Raw genomic sequence first — 22,087 nt, forward strand, 5'->3', positions numbered from 1 at the left:
TTGTTCCGCCGGGACAACAATATATACATGTATTGTTGTATAATATATATATATATATATATATATATATATATATATATATATATATATATATATCAATTTTTCTTATTTTAAAGAAACAGTAACATCTAAAAACGGCTTCGCAATCAGTACATTAAGAAGCTTAAATTTAAAATTCTGTACTCTATTTATAACAGCTTACAAAGTTGCAACGCCTACATACTCGTAGCATTGATAACAGAGTACACGTCATCACCGACATTACTCACTCTCAGTGTGAAGTACAGACTTTAGTTCACAGTACTACAGTACTCCGCAGCCGCAGCCTTTCTGCTGTCAACATGGAGAACAATGGGAGGTCAGTTTGCTTTATTCTCTACATATGTATTAATTGTTATCGTACAAACAAACTGCGCATTTGCGGATATGTAAAGTAAATCTCTAATATGGCTGTTCACATTGAATGCTTTATGGTTATAATTTAAATATACTTTGAGTTTCATTACTGCGTTAGGTTTAATAATTTAATTTATCTTTTTTCTATGTAAATGTGTAATCAAAGAATATTATTTTTGGGTTCTGCGCAAGACGGAATACCGAAATACTGTTTCCAAAATTTAAATAAAACAGGCGTATTTCAATGAATAATTTCCATCTAAATTATTATTTATAGATATATAAATTCGGATAAGATACAGAAAAATCTCAAGATTATTATAATTTTCTTGACGGTTACATTTTGAATTCATTTAATACTTAAAATACGTCTAGAGTGGCGTAATAATTCACAGGTATAAAGTGATACCGAGTAACAGGGGTGTAAATCAGTAAATACATTTTAGCCTTCAGAACTGACAATCTTTTATTATAACATTCTGATATTATTAACTGACTTTTGTCCGAAACGAATCTGACATTTTGACTGACTTAATAATTATACAGCCTTGATAAGCAAAACATGTGTTTTTTTGTATTGTTGTACCAAATTCTAATCTTGCTTGTCTGACTGACTTTCCCACTTACTGACTGACTTACAAAGTATGAAATGCAAACCACATGTAAGTTAGCTTGAGCTCAGAGCTTGAATTAGTACCATGTGCAAGTTGTTTACTATGCCGTTACATTGTATCGACGGACGAGATGTGTATGCCGTGGACAATCTTGCACAAGTTAGTTAATACCGTGGCCAGCAATACGAGTAAAATAAATTATAACCCAACGTCTTAGTTGTGTTGAGTGTCTCCTTGATTGTGTGTATGTCATTCACTTGTGTTATGTATACTTTTATTTATTTTGATGACGATTTCGATTTTCAACTACCTGATTTGATAATGGGGTAGCGCTCCCAATACTAGTTGGGCAAAACAAGTTGGATTGTCAGCGGGAAAGGTACGTAACCTTATTTAATTAATAGTCAAATACCAATCCTGGAGGTAATTTGCAAATTTCTTGAGCGTTGCTTGACAATTTTGAGAAGTTGTTGAAGATGGAGTTTATATTGGCTACTATTAACTTAATCACTACATTTATAATACAAACCAATACTTAAATTTTAATTTTTGTGAGGCCTTTCGATAGCAAGGCTATCTTCGTCAGACACATCACAAAAGTCTTTCAATTTATTATGACTTTTCACTTTCAATTCATGTTATGAAAAACAGAGATAACATTTTGCCCAAATACGAATTAACGGTATCTTGAAAGGTTTTGTTAGTTGAGACTGGCTAACAACTCAACCAAGCTATGTTTAAATACTGTATCTGTACCACGTTCAGTCTGAACCTATTAATAACTTTTGTGGTTCACGTGTTAACAGTTATAAACGAGATGTTATATAATATTCTGCTTAAAACTGTACGCTCGCTATCTGGAAATCTTACCAGATATCCAAAACATTTAAGAACTAATATTATTGTAAATGACCTGAGAACTCTTTTTGCGCTACAATGGATAATAACTAAACAAAACCGGTCTAATGTTAAGATAATGTTATTGTTAGTTATTTTGATTGTGTTAAACTAATTCTGTGTTCATACACCTCATCATTACACTCTTAACAGGCGAACTTTTATTAGGCTGTAAGAGCCACATAGTCATTATCTCTTTAATGCTCTTTTGAGACCCAACCTGTACTACTTCATCAGAACTTCACACCGATAGAACTTCAATTTTTCCGATTCTAATATTGTTCAAGAAGACTGTCACACTACATATACTAATTTACTGACTGTCATACTAATTTATTTAGTTAAGTTTTTCTAATATACAGTTCATTTTAATTTTCAAATACTGTTCCATTGTTATAAATGTAATATGAACAGCGAAACCAATTATCTCAGTAAATAGTGTGACTAATTTTTTACAATTTTAATGCGGAAATACGATATCAAAAAAATTGGACTAAAATATCAGTATTATGTTTAACTGTTAGAATATGAATGCCCTGGCTTGTGTTTATTATTTATTACTGTATACAACAAAACTACATTTGCCACATAATAATGAAATACGTGGGCTATTACAGTGTCATTATTCTGTACAATAAGTTATACTGTATTTTAGCAGTATCTTTTAGACTTTATTGAATTTAGAAAAAAAACATAAAAAACACTCGAGATTACCTATATAAAAACTGTAAGATTTCAAGAGTGGAACATTTATAACGTTTTCGTATAAGGTATTCTATGAACGGCTTGTTCGTCCCTATCAAACTGAACATGAATGTTAACTGATTCAGATAGCTTCTAAAGCATGTTTTAATTTGACTCTTCAGAAACATCGTAAATCTGTACATTATTTATTTCTTATATACTGCTCTAAATTGTCACGTGTAACTCTGTAGTCGATATATACTTTCGAAACATAATTGAATTTTCATGTTCAATTTTATCATGTGATTGCTCAAGTGATAAACTGTTAATAAATCCATCAATTATTGAATTGTGCTGGTCAATTTTTGTACGTAACATTTTCTAAAATGACAAAAGCTCTGAAATTTTTGCATCACATTTCTTTTAATAAATTTGCCTTAATTGTTACCTCCATCTTTTCAAGAAACATGGCTTCAAATTCTTTGATTTTATATTTAGACAAACATGCCCTGCATTTTCAGGACTCAAGAATGCAATTTCCCATACGATTCCAGTTAGACTCAAGAATTGCGGCACACTAAAAAGTGTAGGCAAGAGTTATGTACAGAACAAGCAACGACTTACTTTGGCCAGAGAGCGGGTCGTAGCAAGCAGTGCTACCATTTGTCTTGGTAAGCTACAAGAGTCACTGAAGATGTCACGATAGTTCAAAATCTCACTAATCGCAAAGCTATCTCAAACCTTTAACATAAGAGGCATGGCTACTGCAAGCGGTGCTGCCATTCGTTTTGATAAGCTACAAGAGTCACTGATGATGCTACGATATTTCAAACACGCACTAATTGCAAAGTTATCTCACACGTTTAACGTAAGAGGCATGCTACTGCAAGCGGAGCTACCATTCGTCTTGGTAAGCTACAAGAGTCACTGATGACGCCACGATATTTCAAACACGCACTAATCGCAATGCTATCTCACACGTTTAACGTAAGAGGCATGACTACTGCAATCGGAGCTACCATTCGTCTTGGTAAGCTACAAGAGTCACTGATGACGCCACGATATTTCAAACACGCACTAATCGCAATGCTATCTCACACGTTTAACGTAAGAGGCATGGCTACTGCAAGCGGAGCTACCATTCGTCTTGATAAGCTACAAGAGTCACTGATGATGCTACGATATTTCAAACACGCACTAATTGCAAAGTTATCTCACACGTTTAACGTAAGAGGCATGGCTACTGCAAGCGGAGCTACCATTCGTCTTGGTAAGCTACAAGAGTCACTGATGACGCCACGATATTTCAAACACGCACTAATCGCAATGCTATCTCACACCTTTAACGTAAGAGGCATGGCTACTGCAAGCGGAGCTACTATTCGTCTTGGTAAGCTACAAGAGTCACTGATGATGCTACGATATTTCAAACACGCACTAATCGCAAAGTTATCTCACACCTTTAACATAAGAGGCATTGCTACTTCCCACAGCTTTCAATATAAACATACATTTTATTTATCAACATACTTAATTTCCATGATCTATTAAGACTTTTATGTTTTTATCATGGCAAGCTAGTATTATGAAGTGTTAGTGACTATATCGCAAGTTTTATTCCGTTGGTCTAGATAAACTATATAAGGGATGTGTCTGGTAAATGAATAAATGCTAAGTGAGAAAAGACCTGCTGTTTGCCTGGGTGGTGCCTCCCGCTGTAGGCGTGATGCCGAGTTTCGTACAAACAAATTAGTCAGGTTGCGCGGAATGGAAACGTCTCCTGGGCCGGCAGTCATTGGCGTTCCCGAGAGAGGACCTCAACGTATACATTTTTGAGTTAACAAGCGTACAACACCATATGTATTTGCTTAAACAATATGCGAGTACGTAAAACTTACGTGTCGTTTAACAGGCTTCGCTAAGCTTGTTTGCAAAATCTCAAATCTACAGTGTATTTTATTTTAGAGATGTCCTGCGGAAAGATAGGAAGACAGACAATCACACAAGTAAGAAATGTTTACCTTTCCTGGCAGACAATAGAGAAATTTTGTCAGTTTACTGTTTCATCTTACTGAGTGACAGGCTTTAATAATGCTCAACAAAATTAAGTTGGACATGCACAATCGTAGTACTATTTCTTGTCTATTATAAAATGAACTTGTGAATTCCATTTGGTTTTTTCAGGCTATATTGTGAAAACACAGTGGATTTTTTTAGTTAATTTCGATTTACCTCCTAACTAATAAATATTGTTAACTGAACAATGTTACATCAGTTGTGAGTTTTGATCTTTACTTGTAAAGATTTAAAAATAATTGTTAATTAGGCTGAATCTATTTATTCAATTTTAAATTAAAAAATTTGCTCGAAAAATCCCTATTTTTACACCACCTCATAACTTACAGTTCCACAGAACTGGTCTCGGAGGAACTTCCACTGTTACTGAACCCCAACCATCCTATCAAAAATGGACTGTTCTCTAAAATCTTTCTCCCAACCCCAGTTCATTGTAACCACCAGCCATCACTGCATTGTTCACTGTTCAATGTCTCTTTCCTCTTCATACCTCACCTCATCGTAACCTACAGGTCCACAGGACTTGTCTTATCGAACCACAACCATCTTACTAATAATGGTAATCTTATCTGTAATGATATTTAAAAAAAGCGGATGGCGGAACTGTGGGGAGTACGTTTTAATCGATACCAAGTTGTTTCTCATGTTTCGTGCTAGAACAGTGATTATTTTGCCTATAAACTGTATTAATTATTACCTGTCAATGACTGTAAGTCTCTGTGTCTGATAAATGTAAATAATCTTGGGATTTTAAAGGGGGATTTCACCTATTCTGTCTTCTCTAACCTCTGAACATTTGAGCCAAGATAGGCCTTATCCAACGATCTTTTCATTGCTCCACGTCCATCATTCCTACTGTCCGATTGGTCTATGCTGTCTGCTGTCACCATAGAGTCTCAACCTCAACCAAAGACATAGAGGATACTTCGACCTGTTGAGTCTACAGGGAGGAATAAGGCTTTGCGTTGGATCGACTCGTGCACTATATAAACTGTCCTATATCGTGACTTATTATACTAATTATGTTATTTATGTTCTATGTCTGTAGTGTTGTAATGTATCTGTAATATATACATATATCTGTAAATATCCTAGTTAAATTTTAAGTATTATCCTGTTGTCTTTATCTTACTTGTTTATTGTTCTATTACATACAGCATTTGATCTGTACATTACACTTTACCATACACTCCATCACGCCAACATGACTTGCCCAGAAATATGCCCAGTTTGCGTTATCCTTGTGACTGATGCTAACAAAGGTATACAATGTGATGGACCTTGCAATAGATGGTTTCATGCGTCTTGCGCAGGTATATCTCAAACTGAGTACAATAAATTAGCTAAAAATGATAATCAAAACTGGTCCTGTGGGCGTGATGATTGCATCAATGGTTCTAAACAGCCTCTAAACATTCTACTACGCCAACTATCACTGTTTAATGAAAGGATCACGAGCTTGGCAGGCAAAATTGATACACTTACACCTTTGCCAGCTAAGATCGATCAAATAATTGAGCAAGTTGATAGTCTAACTAAAAATCTTGCCTCACTTGATAAACGTGTCTCGGATAATGAGGAAAAAATTGTTATTCTTGAGAAATCAATCAAAGATATTCCTAAGACTAACACTAATGATATTGAAGGTGTCGTTGCTGAGGTCAATGAGCGCGCCCGCCGTGCATCAAATGTGATGATATATGGTCTTCCAGAATCAAATAGCCCTGATATCAAGTTTAGAATTACCCATGACCTTGAGATCGTCACTGAGCTGCTCAAGTCTTCGCACTCTACTTTCAGCAGCGAGGGGGTTAAAACTTACCGCATTGGCAAAAAGACAAATGATAAACATAAATAATGTCCCACAAATTGTTAAGAATGCAAAAAACTAGTAAGGCACAACGGTTCCCCATTGTTTATTTCCTGTTATTTTCAAAATGTCAACGGTCTGAGGAGTAAAATGAACTCATTAACACAAGGAATAAATACTTCACCCTATGATATTATATCGCTAGTCGAAACCAATCTATCACCTGATATACACGATGCTGAGCTTAATCTTACGGGGTTCCATATCTTCAGGTGTGATAGGTCATCACTTACTAGTGACAAGTCGCGTGGTGGTGGAGTTCTCATAGCCGTACGAAATTTTATTTCTTGCGCCAGGATTCCCACCAATGTCAATGACATTGAATGTATATTTATCTTATGTAAGTTTCCCACCTCCTCAGTACTTCTGGGTAATGTCGGATTTTAGAGATGCTATGGATGAGGTCTATAATTCCCTAGGTGAACCCGCAGATGTCATAATAATGGGAGACTTTAATCAGCCTGACAAAAAATGGACGCAGCCTGACATTACTTCTGTGTCAAACTCTTCCCGTTGTCTGCTTGAACTTCTTGGTGCATATAGCCTGAGACAGTTAAATTACATAACCAACTACCGAGATGTATGTCTTGATCTGATACTCTCTTCAATTGAGACATCTGAAGTTGTGCATGCGCCTGATGTACTGTTGGAGGAAGATAGACACCATCCTGCGTTGTCTTTTGAATTTGAAGTGTTGCAGCCTTCCACGACTGAAATCCAGAAACGGGTGCTTGACTTTCGAAGGTGTGATGTCGGTGCTGTTTTCAATGGGCTGCAGGTTCTAAGCTACCCTGCATCAAGTGAGTTAGCGGATCCTGAGCGGGCTTTCACAAACTTCAGCGACTACCTGGCCTCTTTAGTTAGGGTCAATACTCCACTCAAAAGAGTTGGCAGAGCTAGATTCCCCTCCTGGTTCTCTAAAAAAATTGAAACTGCTGGTCATCAGGAAGAAACAGTTACATAAAGTCTACAAGCATACAGGGGCGCACATTGATTATGATAATTTTCGGAGAACTAGAAGGGAGTGCAGAGACCTCACCCACGCGTGCTATTCAGAATACATCAGTTAGGTTGAAAATGGTATTCCTAGAGATATTAAGTCCTTTTGGTCTCATGTTGGTAGCCTTAAAAGTTCTCCTAACGTTCCGACACACATGACTTTAGACAAAAAGGAAGCTACTGATCCTACTGGCAAGTGTGATTTGTTTGCTCGGTATTTTTCTTCAGTATTTAGTAATACTACAGTTCCTATTCCTAGATTTGATTATGGTTGGAACCAAACATTATCCAGCTGTTCAATAACAACCTTGGATGTCCAACAGACCCTCGAATCACTGGATGCCAGGAAGAGTGCTGGGCCGGATGATATACCACCACCAGTTCTAAAACAGTGTGCTCCAATACTTGCAGTTCATTTAACAATTCTCTTCAGGCCTCTACTTGCTTCTGGAGTCTTTCCATCTAACTTGAAGCAGAGCTATGTAATCCCAATATTTAAGTCTGGAGATAGAGGGAACATAAGAGACTATAGACCCATTGTGATACAGTCTGCTCTCGCTAAGGTGTTTGAAAGTATCATCTTGAACAATATATATTCTCAACTCAAGAGTCGCATCTGTTTGGAGCAACATGGTTTCTTGAAGGGCCGCTCTACCACAACCAATCTACTGATGTTTCAGGAATATATAATGTCAGCTTTTGTAAATTCCTCACAGGTAGATTGCATATATCTAGACTTTAGCAAAGCATTTGATAAGATTAATCACAGTCTACTTATATTAAAGCTTGAAGGCTATGGCATTTGGGGACCTCTGCTTCGTTGGATGAGTAGCTATTTGCGGGAACGTACTCTTATAGTCAAGTACGATGGAGGTACGTCCTTGCCATTCTCTGTCCCCTCAAGTGTACCACAGGGATCTCATCTGGGCCCACTGCTTTTTAACCTGTTTATTAATGATATTTCTAGTGCAATATCATCGAAGTTTCTTCTGTTTGCTGATGATATTAAGGTTTTCAGCAGGGTTACATCTCCTCATGACCAAGAGGAACTCCAACATTCCCTTGACAGGATAAATAACTAGTGCAGAGTAAATGCTATGGAGCTTAATATAGCCAAGTGTCTTGTCATCAGCTACACTCGAAGCAACACAGCCAGGCCCTTAGACTACTCTCTAAATGGATCCCCTCTTAAGGTAATAGACAGAGTCAGGGACCTCGGAGTTATTATGACACCCTCCCTAAGCCCTTACGAACACATAATGCATGTTACAAATAAGGCCTCTTCTATGCTTGGGTTTATTGCCCGAACCTGCAAAGACTTCAGATCCCCTCTACATTGGCTATCCTCTATAAGACTCTTGTGCGTCCTTTGTTGGAGAACTGTTCCGTTGTATGGTCTCCATATCAAGCAGGCCACATTGTGCTGCTGAACAGAGTGCAGGTGCGTTGCTTAAGACTTCTTGGAGTCAAACTGGGATATAATTATCTTGCAACCCCCGTCGCTGAGATTGAGATGCTATATGGAATGCAACCTCTCCAGGAAAGAAGAAAATATATTGATATTTTATTCCTGTACAGGCTGGTGAACGGCTTCCTCGACTGCCCTCATCTAGTGTCGGATATAGACTTCTCTATACCAAGAGGTACCCGCTCTAAGACACTTTTCTGCAGAAGATTTAGGCCCACATATTATGCATCAAACCATGGAATATGCAGACTTCTAAAACTGGGTAGTGAGGCAGCGCACATCGATTTTTTTCACGATTCAAAATACACCCTGAAAAACAAATTATTAAATGTAAACACCTAACACATGCTTAATACAGATCCACTTACAATAACTAACAGCTACGATTGTATTAATTATTGATAGTATATTGTTGAGTTTCTAAATTTTATTAATGTTATAGCATTGGTCAACTATTTATTTATCGTTGCTGTTACTGTATTGTTATTATTCCTTGTTATTTAATGTTGTTCTTGTTATTCATATTTATAGTATATCACTCTGTTATTGCCTATGTTGTTCAAGTTAGAGCTTACATAAGACTGTGTATATTGATTATGATTTGTCATCCTGATTGCTAAGTATTTGATTTGTTGAATTACTTTTGTAAAAATGGTGGAACCGTTGGAAATAAATAAATGGTCTGTTCTCCGAACCCTTGCCCAAAACCCCAGTTCATTGTAACCACCAGCCATTACTGCATTGTTCACTGTTCAATATCTCTTTCCTCTTCATACCTCACCTCATCGTAACCTACAACTCCACAGGACTTGTCTTATCGAACCACAACCATCTTACTAATAATGGTCTGTTCTCTGAACCCTTGCTCCCAACCCCAGTTCATTGTAACCACCAGCCATTACTGCATTGTTCACTGTTCAATATCTCATATCATCATAACCTACAGCTCCACAGGACTTGTCTTATCGAACCACAACTATCTTACCAATAATCGACTGTTCTCTGAACTCTTCCTCCCATCCACAGTTCATTGTAACCACCAGCCATCACTGTTCAATATCTCATTCCTCTTCATACCTCACCTCATTATAACTTACGGCTCCACTTGTCTTAGAGGAACCATCATAACCATCGGCCAACACTATACTATCGCTCTTTCCATTTTTATTTTTCATATTTTTCTTTAATTTCTGAACAAGATTGTCACAGAACTCTGTTAACCACTTTCAAATATCATTGTAATAATACAATTTAACGTTTTGTGTAGAATATTTACATATTTGTTTTAACTGTTTTACTATGCTACAGTCTTTACACGTTTAATTTCAACCAAACAAAACTTAACAACAGACATTTTATATACAGAAAAATTAATCTAGAGATTAATTTTTCTAGAGATTAACCTTTCTAGAGAAGGGTTTTCTTAAATCAAATTTTATAAATGTATCATGTTTTATAATTTATTCCTTCTAAGAGCAATGTTTTACTTTAAATAAGATACTACATTATTAATAAATATACAACACGAGTTTTTATGTTAAGAACGCGCCTGCTTGACTACAACCCCCAGTATGGGTCTTTGAACACCGGCAGCTTGCACCCTGACAACCCTCAGGTCAGGTATCACAACCCTCATCAGGTTATTACCTACTGTACGTGGGGCTTACTGGTCATCGTCTGCATCGCCTTGCTATTGCCTGCAGTATGGATTTTCATTCACCATGGTACGTGTACAATACGTTATATAAAATGAAAATACTTTGTAAGGAATTATTTCTACTGAAACATTTACAAATTATATTGTTTACCGTTATGTTTATAGCTGAAATTGAATATTTATTTATTTCTTTAACAACTATCATAAATTATATAGAATTTCATTACGTTCCAGAAAATTTAAACATTAAATATTTTTTGAGTGGAAGCACTTGGCAAAGTGCTTCCAAAATCCAAAACAGTGTTAATGGAAATGTTTTCGCAATAACGTAAACAGTTCGTTGTTTTGTGAATAGTAATAAACTGATTATAAGTTTGCTTTATGTTTTGAAGCCGAAGTTTTTTAATATTAATTACTTTCTTTTTTATTATATACTAGACTAGAATTTACATGCGGATTCGCACGCAATTTCATGCATAATAACTAATTTTAAAAAACTCATCAAATTTTATAGCCAAAAATAATAATAAAAAAGCATAGGCGAAACATTAGCTATTACATTTTTAGAAGAGAATTTGTAATTTTTGACAAAAGTCTCACATACCAAAACGCTTCATAAATCAATACACCAATCAGTGCTGCTACACTAGATTTCCAAATTTAAAAAAACTACATACTAGATAGCCGGTTTGCAGTTGTATAGTATAGTGACAATGTAGATCACCACTAAAATAGATAAGCCTTCAATAGCAGCTTTTATATAAACTACACTTCTTATTGCAGCTATAATGAGACATTGGTTCTTGTCCTTGTCCCTCACAGTATGCAGTCGAATAGTTCAATAACAATGCTGATTAGCACTGAAAAAGGGAGGCTTCAATACCAACTTTGTTATAAACTATATTTCTCATTACAGCTATAATGAGACATTGGTTCTTGTACTTGTCCCTTACATTATGCAGTCGAATAGTTCAATAACAGTGCTGATTACCACTGAGAAAGGGACCCTTCAATACCAACTTTGATATAAACTATATTTCTCAATGCAGTTATAATGATACATTGGTTCTTGTCCTTGTCCCTCACAGTATGCAGTCGAATAGTTCAATAACAGTGCTGATTAGCACTGAGAAAGGAACCCTTCAATACCAACTTTGATATAAACTATATTTCTCATTGCAGTTATAATGATACATTGGTTCTTGTCCTTGTCCCTTACAGTATGCAGTCGAATAGTTCAATAACAGTGCTGATTACCACTGAGAAAGGAACCCTTCAATACCTACTTTGATATAAACTATATTTCTCATTGCAGTTATAATGAGACATTGGTTCTTGTCCTTGTCCCTTACAGTATGCAGTCGAATAGTTCAATAACAGTGCTGATTACCACTGAGAAAGGAACCCTTCAATACCTACTTTGATATAAACTATATTTCTCATTGCAGTTATAATGAGACATTGGTTCTTGTCCTTGTCCCTTACAGTATGCAGCGAATAGTTCAATAACAGTGCTGATTAGCACTGAAAAAGGGAGGCTTCAATACCAACTTTGTTATAAACTATATTTATCATTACAGCTATAATGAGACATTGGTTCTTGTACTTGTCCCTTACAGTATGCAGTCGAATAGTTCAATAACAGTGCTGATTACCACTGAGAAAGGGACCCTTCAATACCAACTTTGATATAAACTATATTTCTCATTGCAGTTATAATGATACATTGGTTCTTGTCCTTGTCCCTTACAGTATGCAGTCGAATAGTTCAATAACAGTGCTGATTACCACTGAGAAAGGAACCCTTCAATACCTACTTTGATATAAACTATATTTCTCATTGCAGTTATAATGGGACATTGGTTCTTGTCCTTGTCCCTTACAGTATGCAGCGAATAGTTCAATAACAGTGCTGATTAGCACTGAAAAAGGGAGACTTCAATACCAACTTTGTTATAAACTATATTTCTCATTGCAGTTATAATGAGACATTGGTAATGAGACAGTCTTCCTCAGTCAGTCGAACTGAGCGGTTCTCTGATAAGAGCTTATCGCTTATCGGCGTGCACGTTGAAACCTACATCTGACTGATCGCTTTTTTTGCATACTCTTGCATGTTTGTTTTTTTAATTATTTTATATAAAATATAGTTATGTCGGCGATCTGTAGCGTATGTGATGTGCTCTGTGACGACTCTGATGAAGTGATTAAGTGCGCGGGTAAGTGTGGAAAGGTCCTTCACCTAAAGTGTCTAGCAAGCAAATATCCTGAAGACTCAGTGAAAACCCGTGACTCCAGGAGAAAGTGGTACTGTGAGGCCTGCAAGAAGACCAAGGGACCGTCAAGCTCTAGCATTAAGTCAGGTGAGACTGGAGCCACAACCCTCACTAAAGAGTTTATGGTTAGCCTCATGGACGCCTTTAAAAAGGAGGTTTTTGATGAACTAAAGTCGCACTCAAACCAGTTTCAAGAATTTAAATCGGCTCTAGAATTTTTTTCTGAAAAAATTGATGACTCTAACAAGGCAATGGCTGAAATAAAAAATCAATACAGAGAAATTAGCCGAGAAAATCAGGAGTATAAGGCTATAAACGCACAGCTAACACTGAAGGTGTCTTCCCTGGAAACCAAGGTCCGAGATCTGGAGCAGTACTCTCGTCGAGATAACATTGAGATTAGCGGACTGCCAAAGACAGCGGGCGAGGACGAGAGGAGCATCCTGCGGGACGTGGGACGAGCCATCGGTCTGGAGGTGAACGAAAACACTGTAGTCGCTGTCCATCGAGTTCCTACCTACAGCAGGACAAGTGCACCCCCCATCGTGGCCAGGTTCACCACCAGAGACCAGAGAGACGCCTGGATACAAGCCTTCAAAAAGAAAAAGACTGTTATGACCTGTGATATTAACGACAGATTCTCTGCCACCAGGATCTACATCGGCGAACACCTCACCCCTGATAACAAACAACTTCTGCGTAAGCTTAAAGATGCCTGTAAGGAACTTAACATCAAGTACGTGTGGTGTAAGGAGGGAAAGTTCTATGTAAGAAGAACCGAAGGTGCGACCAGTGAAAGGGTGAACAGTGTTGAAGATCTGCGGAAAATCAAATAACTTTCATACCGAAACAGGTCAGATACAGCAAGAAACCTTACTTTTTTATTTAATATTTCTCATACAAAATTGTTACCAAGCGGTACATTATTTACCTTAGTATCTTATTTAGGCCTTAATATTTTATTCTGTTTAGTTACTTTTACTATGTATAGCAAAGTATTTATTTGTAAGCATGGCGAAATATTATGCTTGTGAATTATAGTTTGTGCACGTTTTATATTTTGGTAGTACTTAACAAGAAGTCACTGTCGTTTCCAAGAATTAAGTTTTATTCTTTCAGAGCTATTTTATAACTATACAGAAACTGTATTTTATTTTGCTGTATTCATTAAAAACTAGTAGTGACAAAATATTAACTACTTTTGAATCGTTATCACTCACACCAATGAGTTTTTATTCTGTAAATTGGTTTATACACATTTACTTTTTCTGGCAATCAAGCTATTCCTGTCACATTTGTAGTTTGATACCTTAATCATGGAAGCTGAAACATCTAACTTATTTTTTGACAGTTTAGATCATTGTACTTTTTACAGTAAACAAAATGACATAGGTTTAGTGCATGTAAATATTCGTAGTATAAGAAAAAACTTTAATACTTTTTTAGCTATATTTAGAAACTTGATTGAATCAGGAGGAATCAACTTTATTGCTATGAGTGAAATCTGGATAACGGAGGCGGAAGTTAAGTTTTATCAGATCCCAGGGTTCTCTTGTTTTGCATGTTGTAATGAGACATACAGGGCGGGCGGGTCACTCGTGTACGTTAACACCAATATACCAGCTGCCCGTGTCGTCTGCCGTCTAGAGACGGCTGATTGTACAGTGATTGAGTTCAATGTAAACAAAACTCCGTTCTCTCTTGCGGTAGTTTATAGATTGCAGGCGTTCAATTCTAAGCGTTTCCTTGATGAATTCTCTAATTTTCTTCCGACACTTAGATGTAACTCTATGGTTGTAGGTGATTTCAATATTGATATTTCGTACGATTCTAATGATTTAGAAAAAGAAAACTATTTATCAACATTAAATAATAATGGTTTTGTTCAACTTGTAAATAAGCATACGCGAGTGACACAATTTTCGAAAACTTGTTTGGATCATATTTCTTTAAGATATCGTAATTTTGAGAACTTCGAAATTGCTATCTTTGATATTGGGTTAACGGACCACTGTGCAATCGGATTGTCTTTTTTGGCTGATAAAAACCGTAACGTAAATACAAGAGATATTAAAAATATTTTAAGTTCAAAAAGGGTTACCAATTTCGAAAAACTAGTAGACGACCTTCTTAGTGTTAAGTGGGATAGTTTGCTACAAAATAACAATATCGATGTTAGTTTTCAAAATTTTCTCAGCAAAATTACTGACTGCATAAATTTAAGTACGCAAGTTACAACTATTAGTAATAAACTGGCTAAGGCTAGAGCGATTAGTCCCTGGATGAATGAGGCGCTACTTAATCGTTTAGAAAGAAGAAACTTGCTTTACAATCAGTTAAAACGCTCCCCTTACAATCAAAATCTCAGGAGCTACTTCACACGTTTTAAAAATAAACTTACAATTGACCTCGACGAGAGAAAAAACCGGTACTATGCTGAGCTGTTTCACAAATGCGGTGGCCGTCCAGCGGAACAGTGGCGCTTGATAAACAGTTTATTAGGAAACAAAAAGCAACCAATTGGTAAAATTACTCTTCAAAATGGCCGCACTATTGAAAGTGAGGATGTTATAGCAAATGAATTTAACAACTATTTTTCGAGCACCAAATTTATTTATCAGAATTTAGGCCAAAGTAACGAAACGTTTACTAATTTACAAAGACAAAATCAATCAATGTTTCTTTTTCCTGTAGACAAAGATGAAGTGGAAAGTACAATTCGAAGTATTCAGAACAAAAAGTCTTCCGGCTTTGATAGCATTAATGTAATTCTTTTAAAGAAAATAAATCATGTCATTTCTGACCCCTTAGCCAAACTAATCAATATAAGCTTTGCTACCGGAGTGTTCCCTACGGTTTTAAAGAAATCAATAGTTGTGCCAATTTTCAAGGGCGGAAATCCAGAATTGTTAGAGCAGTATAGGCCAATCACACTGCTCTCAATTTTCTCGAAACTGCTGGAAAAACTTATGAGAACAAGATTTTTAAGTTTTCTTTATTCAAAAAATTTTTTTTCTAACAATCAATTCGGTTTTAAAAAAGGTAAAAGCACAGAGGACGCGATTGAAAAACTTATGCATATGGTTTATACAAATTTAAATTCTGGCAAAAAAGTAACAGGCTTATTTATTGATTTCAGAAAAGCGTTTGACTTAGTCCGTCATGATTATCTTTTAACAAAACTAGAAGTAACCGGCATTAGAGGCCCTACACTAAATTGGTTTCTAACTTTTCTTCAAAATAGAGAACAACAAGTTCGGATACGCAACGTTTTGAGTGACATAAATTTAGTAAATATCGGCGTTCCTCAAGGCTCAGTTCTATCGGCAGATCTCTTTTCCTTCTTTATTAATGATCTCTTATTAGAAAAGTTTCGTGGAGAAATCATAGCATTTGCCGATGATAGTGCATTCTTGTATTCGTCTGAAAACTGGGCTACAATTAAAGAGTCGATAATTCATGACTTAGCTTTACTGAACAATTGGTGTAACAGGAATGCAATGGTAATAAATGCATCAAAAACAAAAATTTTAAACTTTGATTTGACTGGTTTTGAATTTGACTATGAGTTTAAGTACCACAACAATTGTTTAGGTGTACAAAATTGTACCTGCGAAGTTATTCAACAAACACCCGAAATTAAATACCTTGGAATTTTAATTGACAACAAAATAACGTGGAAAAGTCATATAAATAAATTACACGCCGAAATCAGGAAATCAATTCGAACATTCTATTTCTTAAGAAATATCTGTGACATAACTTGCTTAAGATCACTGTATTACGCGTTGATAAACTCCCGCCTTCAATATGGGCTGCAGTTTTGGGGTGGCGCTTATGATAACTTAATTAATAAACTTTTTGTGACCCAAAAACACTTTGTTAGAATTATGCTTTTTAAAAAACAGCGTGAACACACTGACTATCTTTTCAAACATCTGCAAATTTTACCTATAAAAAACCTTTTTGTGTTTAAAGTTCTTCAAGCATTTTTCAAAAAGAGCGGCAACAGTGGAACTGAAAATTTGTTTTATTCAACTCGAAGCACAGTCCGCCGTTTTTTTGTTAGACCAAAGGTAAACAGATCATTCTTTGTAAAAACATTTGTATACTTAGGTCCAAAATGCTTCAATCTTTTACCTGATAATATAAAACAAATTACTAGTTTTAAATTGTTTTCCAAAAAGGTTAAAATTTGGCTCAATAATATTGACGATTTAGGCATTTTACTGTCTATTGTTTCCTAACTTTGACTGTCTAGCTTACGATCTAATTTAGTATTAATCTATATTGTTATAAATTTTGTATATCTTTAATGTGATGCTCTTCAATTATTTTCTCTTTAACGGTGATGTAACTGTAAAATAGGTGCAATTATTAAATATGGTTTTTTTCGTTCTCTTACATACTTATTTTTATTATTATTAGTTGGTATGCGCTACAGAAGCCGAAAAAAAAATTTTAATTTATTACGGAGGACTACTAATTTAAGTTGTAATTATGTTATAATTAAATTACCAAAATAACCACCGAATACTGGCAAATGGTGGTTATTTGCCTTTTCCAAGTTGTCATCTTATTATGTAACATAAATGAAAAAGATGGAAAATAAATATATTCTATTCTATTCTATTCTATTCTATTCTTGTCCTTGTCCCTCACAGTATGCAGTCGAATAGTTCAATAACAAAGCTGATCACCACTGAGAAAGGGACCCTTCAATACCAACTTTGATATAAACTATATTTCTCATTGCAGTTATAATGATACATTGGTTCTTGTCCTTGTCCCTTACAGTATGCAGTCGAATAGTTCAATAACAGTGCTGATTACCACTGAGAAAGGAACCCTTCAATACCTACTTTGATATAAACTATATTTCTCATTGCAGTTATAATGGGACATTGGTTCTTGTCCTTGTCCCTTACAGTATGCAGCGAATAGTTCAATAACAGTGCTGATTAGCACTGAAAAAGGGAGGCTTCAATACCAACTTCGTTATAAACTATATTTCTCATTGCAGTTATAATGATACATTGGTTCTTGTCCTTGTCCCTTACAGTATGCAGTCGAATAGTTCAATAACAGTGCTGATTACCACTGAGAAAGGAACCCTTCAATACCTACTTTGATATAAACTATATTTCTCATTGCAGTTATAATGGGACATTGGTTCTTGTCCTTGTCCCTTACAGTATGCAGCGAATAGTTCAATAACAGTGCTGATTAGCACTGAAAAAGGGAGGCTTCAATACCTACTTTGATATAAACTATATTTCTCATTGCAGTTATAATGAGACATTGGTTCTTGTCCTTGTCCCTTACAGTATGCAGCGAATAGTTCAATAACAGTGCTGATTACCACTGAGAAAGGAACCCTTCAATACCAACTTTGATATAAACTATATTTCTCATTGCAGTTATAATGAGACATTGGTTCTTGTCCTTGTCCTTCACAGTATGCAGTCGAATAGTTCAATAACAAAGCTGATCACCACTGAAAAAGGGAGCCTTCAATACCAACTTTGTTATAAACTATATTTATCATTGCAGCTATAATGAGACATTGGTTCTTTCTTACGTGGGCGGGGGAGAACGTCATTGCGCCATCAAGAGTACAAGGTTTCAACGTTTCCGAGACGTTAACAGTACACTAACTTCCTTCTTCCATGCTCGCAGTGCCAAATCTATTGTAAGAACTGTAAGTATCACAGGATTCGTTATTAATATCATTATTAGATATTACAGGTGGTATAGAACAATTTAATCACAAACATTGTACTTAATTATGAAACTTGGTCAAGAAGTCCTTTAGGCATCAAAATATTTGCAATCAGATTTAGTAAATTGTATTATTATTCCTATTTGTTCATAATTGTAATAGTTTTTACCCTATTAAGATTTAACAACGTAAATTATCCGCCATTTTGAAATGTAATATGGTAATATAATAGTCGCTTTCTCATTGTTTAAAATTGCAAGAAAAACAATGTACCAAATTTTAGTATTTAATCTTTACTAATTTCTGAGATATAAAATAAAAACTAGATCACCTCATTCATATAGGCATACGTTATACTATTTTATTTGTTTTAATACAAAGAATGAAATTCACAAGATATTGCCAAAGAATTCATAAACACGCTGTAAGAAATAAAATTTAGTACAAAAATGGAAGCACTGTTAAAACCATCGCAGTATACTCGTTAATGATTGAGTTAGTATATAGGGCTGGTTTAAACAGTAACATGTATCTTTACTAGATCGCTTGAAAACTCAATATTCCCCTTCTTTCCAGCAATTTTCTTTACGGGATTTCAAATTAATGTATGCTTGTCTTTATGCCTGTATTTGTTAACCTTCAAAATACCAATTTGTTTGAAGTAAAATTATATTTCTTTAAGGTTGTACATATTAATTAGAACTTTCATGGGCTTGTGAAAATACAATTTAATTATTAATCTGATAACAAATTGGGTATGGGCTGAAAATTCTTATTACAGTTTTCAATGGTAATACAACCGTACAACTATCAACGACTAGGTTTTCATATTTTAAATTTAGTACTAACATCAAACATTTATTCCTATATTCTCCCAAAATAATAATTATATTCCTCTGCTTTCGTGCCAACATATTTTTGGTTAATTTGGTTCCTAATACTTGGAAAACTCTCCAAATATATCCCTTGTTACCGAACACTCAGGGTCTATTTCAGAACGACTGACGCATAGTAGGACTGTATCTCATTGCAATAATATGTGCACAGAAAAATGGAGGTACGTATTCTCTGCGGAACAGACTATATAAACCTGTTCTTCCGTTTTTTGTTTTTTTCTCACTGGTAGTTCTCTGGAATCCTTATCTCTGTCAACAGTTCCTCACCTGCGCAGTCCGTTTGTTTGATCGTAAAAAGTCCATTTGTTGATAAGGCATGAAAATCAATGGTAGCTTACAGTATAGATAGAATATGAAGTGGGTCATAGATCGTTTTCCGTTGGTAGTTACTCAGTATTGGCTACAGTTGGTCGTAGCTATTAACTGTTTGTTACAACAATACTGTTTTGAGGTTACGTTGAAGTTGATAAATTATACTTTGCTAGAAGTGATTGTATATGTGAATTAAACAAACTAACAACTTTAATTGTAAATATCTAACTGTATAAACTTCTCAGTACAGTGTCGACTACGCGGTGTATACTTAGACTATTATTTATTTATTTATTTATTTACGGTAACACCATTAGTACATGGAAAAAACAATAAGATATTCTTATATCCATTCTTATTTATTGTATACCGCGTCAGGTTTTCTCCACACAAACGGTTTTATCGAGAAGGAAACCCATAGAGTATTTCTTGTTTAATATTTCTCTTCTCGTGTAAAGCATATTTTAAAGACGTCCCTCGCCGATATTATTACTTCGATATCGAACGTGTGATATGCTAGTCCTAACTTGTTTGTTTCATTGATTTATTTATTTTCATTAATCACTATTCAGAAAATATGGAAGTAATAGAAATAGTTTCAATTTTTAATTTTCTCAACGCTTTTTATAATGTATTTATGCTCAAAACATCTAAAACTTTTACTTGGTAGTATTTTATTATACAAGAGTTTTTATATACAGATAATGTATGAATAAATAACTGTTCTTATCTGCCGTGAGGTGGATATTTAAAAGGCAACTATTATTATTGTAATTTACAAATATCTTTCCATAACTTTCGTTTCTAACTATTTACTCTTTTGTATTTCAGAACTGGAAGAATCCTGCTGTGAAAAGACTTCAAATTACAAGAATAATTTGGTTAAAACATTTAAATTGAATAACATAATAATTGTTGTAACTTTTCAACTGGAGGAAAGGAGAGATAGCATAATTATATTGCTAAGAATCTAAATCAAATCCAGAAAGAATAGTACAACTAAACCTATCTAAGTACCATTGATCAAAACCATATGTTTATTTATATAACTTTCATAAGGTATATAGGCAGATCATTTTTATATGGCCTCTGTAATACCTGATGAAATGAAAAGTTTATAGTAGTGTTCAGTTAACAGCAACAACTAAAACAGTAAAAGAGATCTTTGGCATAACAATGCAACAATGTTTGTACGTATGAGTTCTTTAGGGACTCGTATAATCCGGCATTTTCCATTAATTTTAGTCTTCTGCAAGTTCCTCGGTTATTAAAACAACTGTAATTAGTTAATTCGAGAAAGCATTATTTGGTACATTTGAGCAGCTGGTTTCAGAATCAATAACATCTTTAATAAATGTGTATCTATTTCTTTAGATTGGAAAGGTATTTGGTATAAACAATGTACAACTATTATTAGTGTTTATTTTGTAATATTTAGATATTTACTGTGTACATTTGCCTTATGATAATTAATTTATATATTGTGAAGGGAAGTTTGTTAGAAAATTGACAAGGGAACGGATTTTTCACCGAATAAAACAGTTGTTTAACAGTAAAATGAATTATTAATTAATGATTGCTTTTATGATGATGTGTATGTAGCATAAGTATTTACTTACAGCATCTATCGTTTCAATTAATAATTTATAATATCACTAGCGTAGTTTAAATGTATATAGATTTTATTATAAACATCATAACCGAACCACCTATTATTATACTTTACGAGAATTATTATTTTGTATTTATGAATAAATATTGACTACTGATGTTTAGTATTTTAATTACTGCAATTCATGTTTTCTGACAGTTTTTGTTGCTTCTGGAATAAATGAGGCCTATGACATGATAACATTAGTAGTACTCGTATAAGATTCAGTTCTGCAAACAGCGACTTAATTCATTCAGCTACTGGATCTAAGAGTTATTCTTCTCATAATTATTTGACAATGAGATATATTCTTCATGGACCATCAAAATATCTGTAGACGAAATATCACTAAAGTTGGTTTATACATAAATACTGTAGGTGTGAACATGTGTTCGTAAGTTTCGGCTTAAAATTATCAAAGATTGTAAAATCAAAAAATGTCTATTATTTTAAAATTTGCCATGAATACTAATTTATAGTACGATAGTTAATGAAGTACAATTTTAACAAAGAATTTCAAATGTAGTTAAGACGATCTTCATGTGCCCAAAGTCTCTGTACCCATCAAT

The 22,087-nt window shown here is 34.8% G+C and overlaps 1 protein-coding gene across 1 annotated transcript; it reads left to right on the forward strand.

Annotated features, from left to right (window-relative positions):
- The first annotated feature begins 217 nt into the window (after positions 1-217).
- On the forward strand, positions 218-21,636 carry LOC124359202. The gene is made up of 4 exons (XM_046811758.1): positions 218-358; positions 10,547-10,728; positions 18,491-18,638; positions 20,699-21,636. Exons 1-3 carry the CDS (start codon positions 342-344, stop codon positions 18,592-18,594), a joined length of 303 nt encoding a protein of 100 aa, XP_046667714.1. The 5' UTR covers positions 218-341; the 3' UTR covers positions 18,595-18,638; positions 20,699-21,636.
- Positions 21,637-22,087: the final 451 nt, after the last annotated feature.

Source organism: Homalodisca vitripennis, chromosome 4, assembly GCF_021130785.1.
Source record: "Homalodisca vitripennis isolate AUS2020 chromosome 4, UT_GWSS_2.1, whole genome shotgun sequence".
Classification (NCBI taxonomy): domain Eukaryota; kingdom Metazoa; phylum Arthropoda; class Insecta; order Hemiptera; family Cicadellidae; genus Homalodisca; species Homalodisca vitripennis.

Bases quoted from the DNA above. Each gene is read 5' to 3' on its own strand.
- LOC124359202 (XM_046811758.1), top strand. The intron at 10,729-18,490 runs GTACGTGTACAA...TTATCATTGCAG, and splicing joins ATGGATTTTCATTCACCATG to CTATAATGAGACATTGGTTC.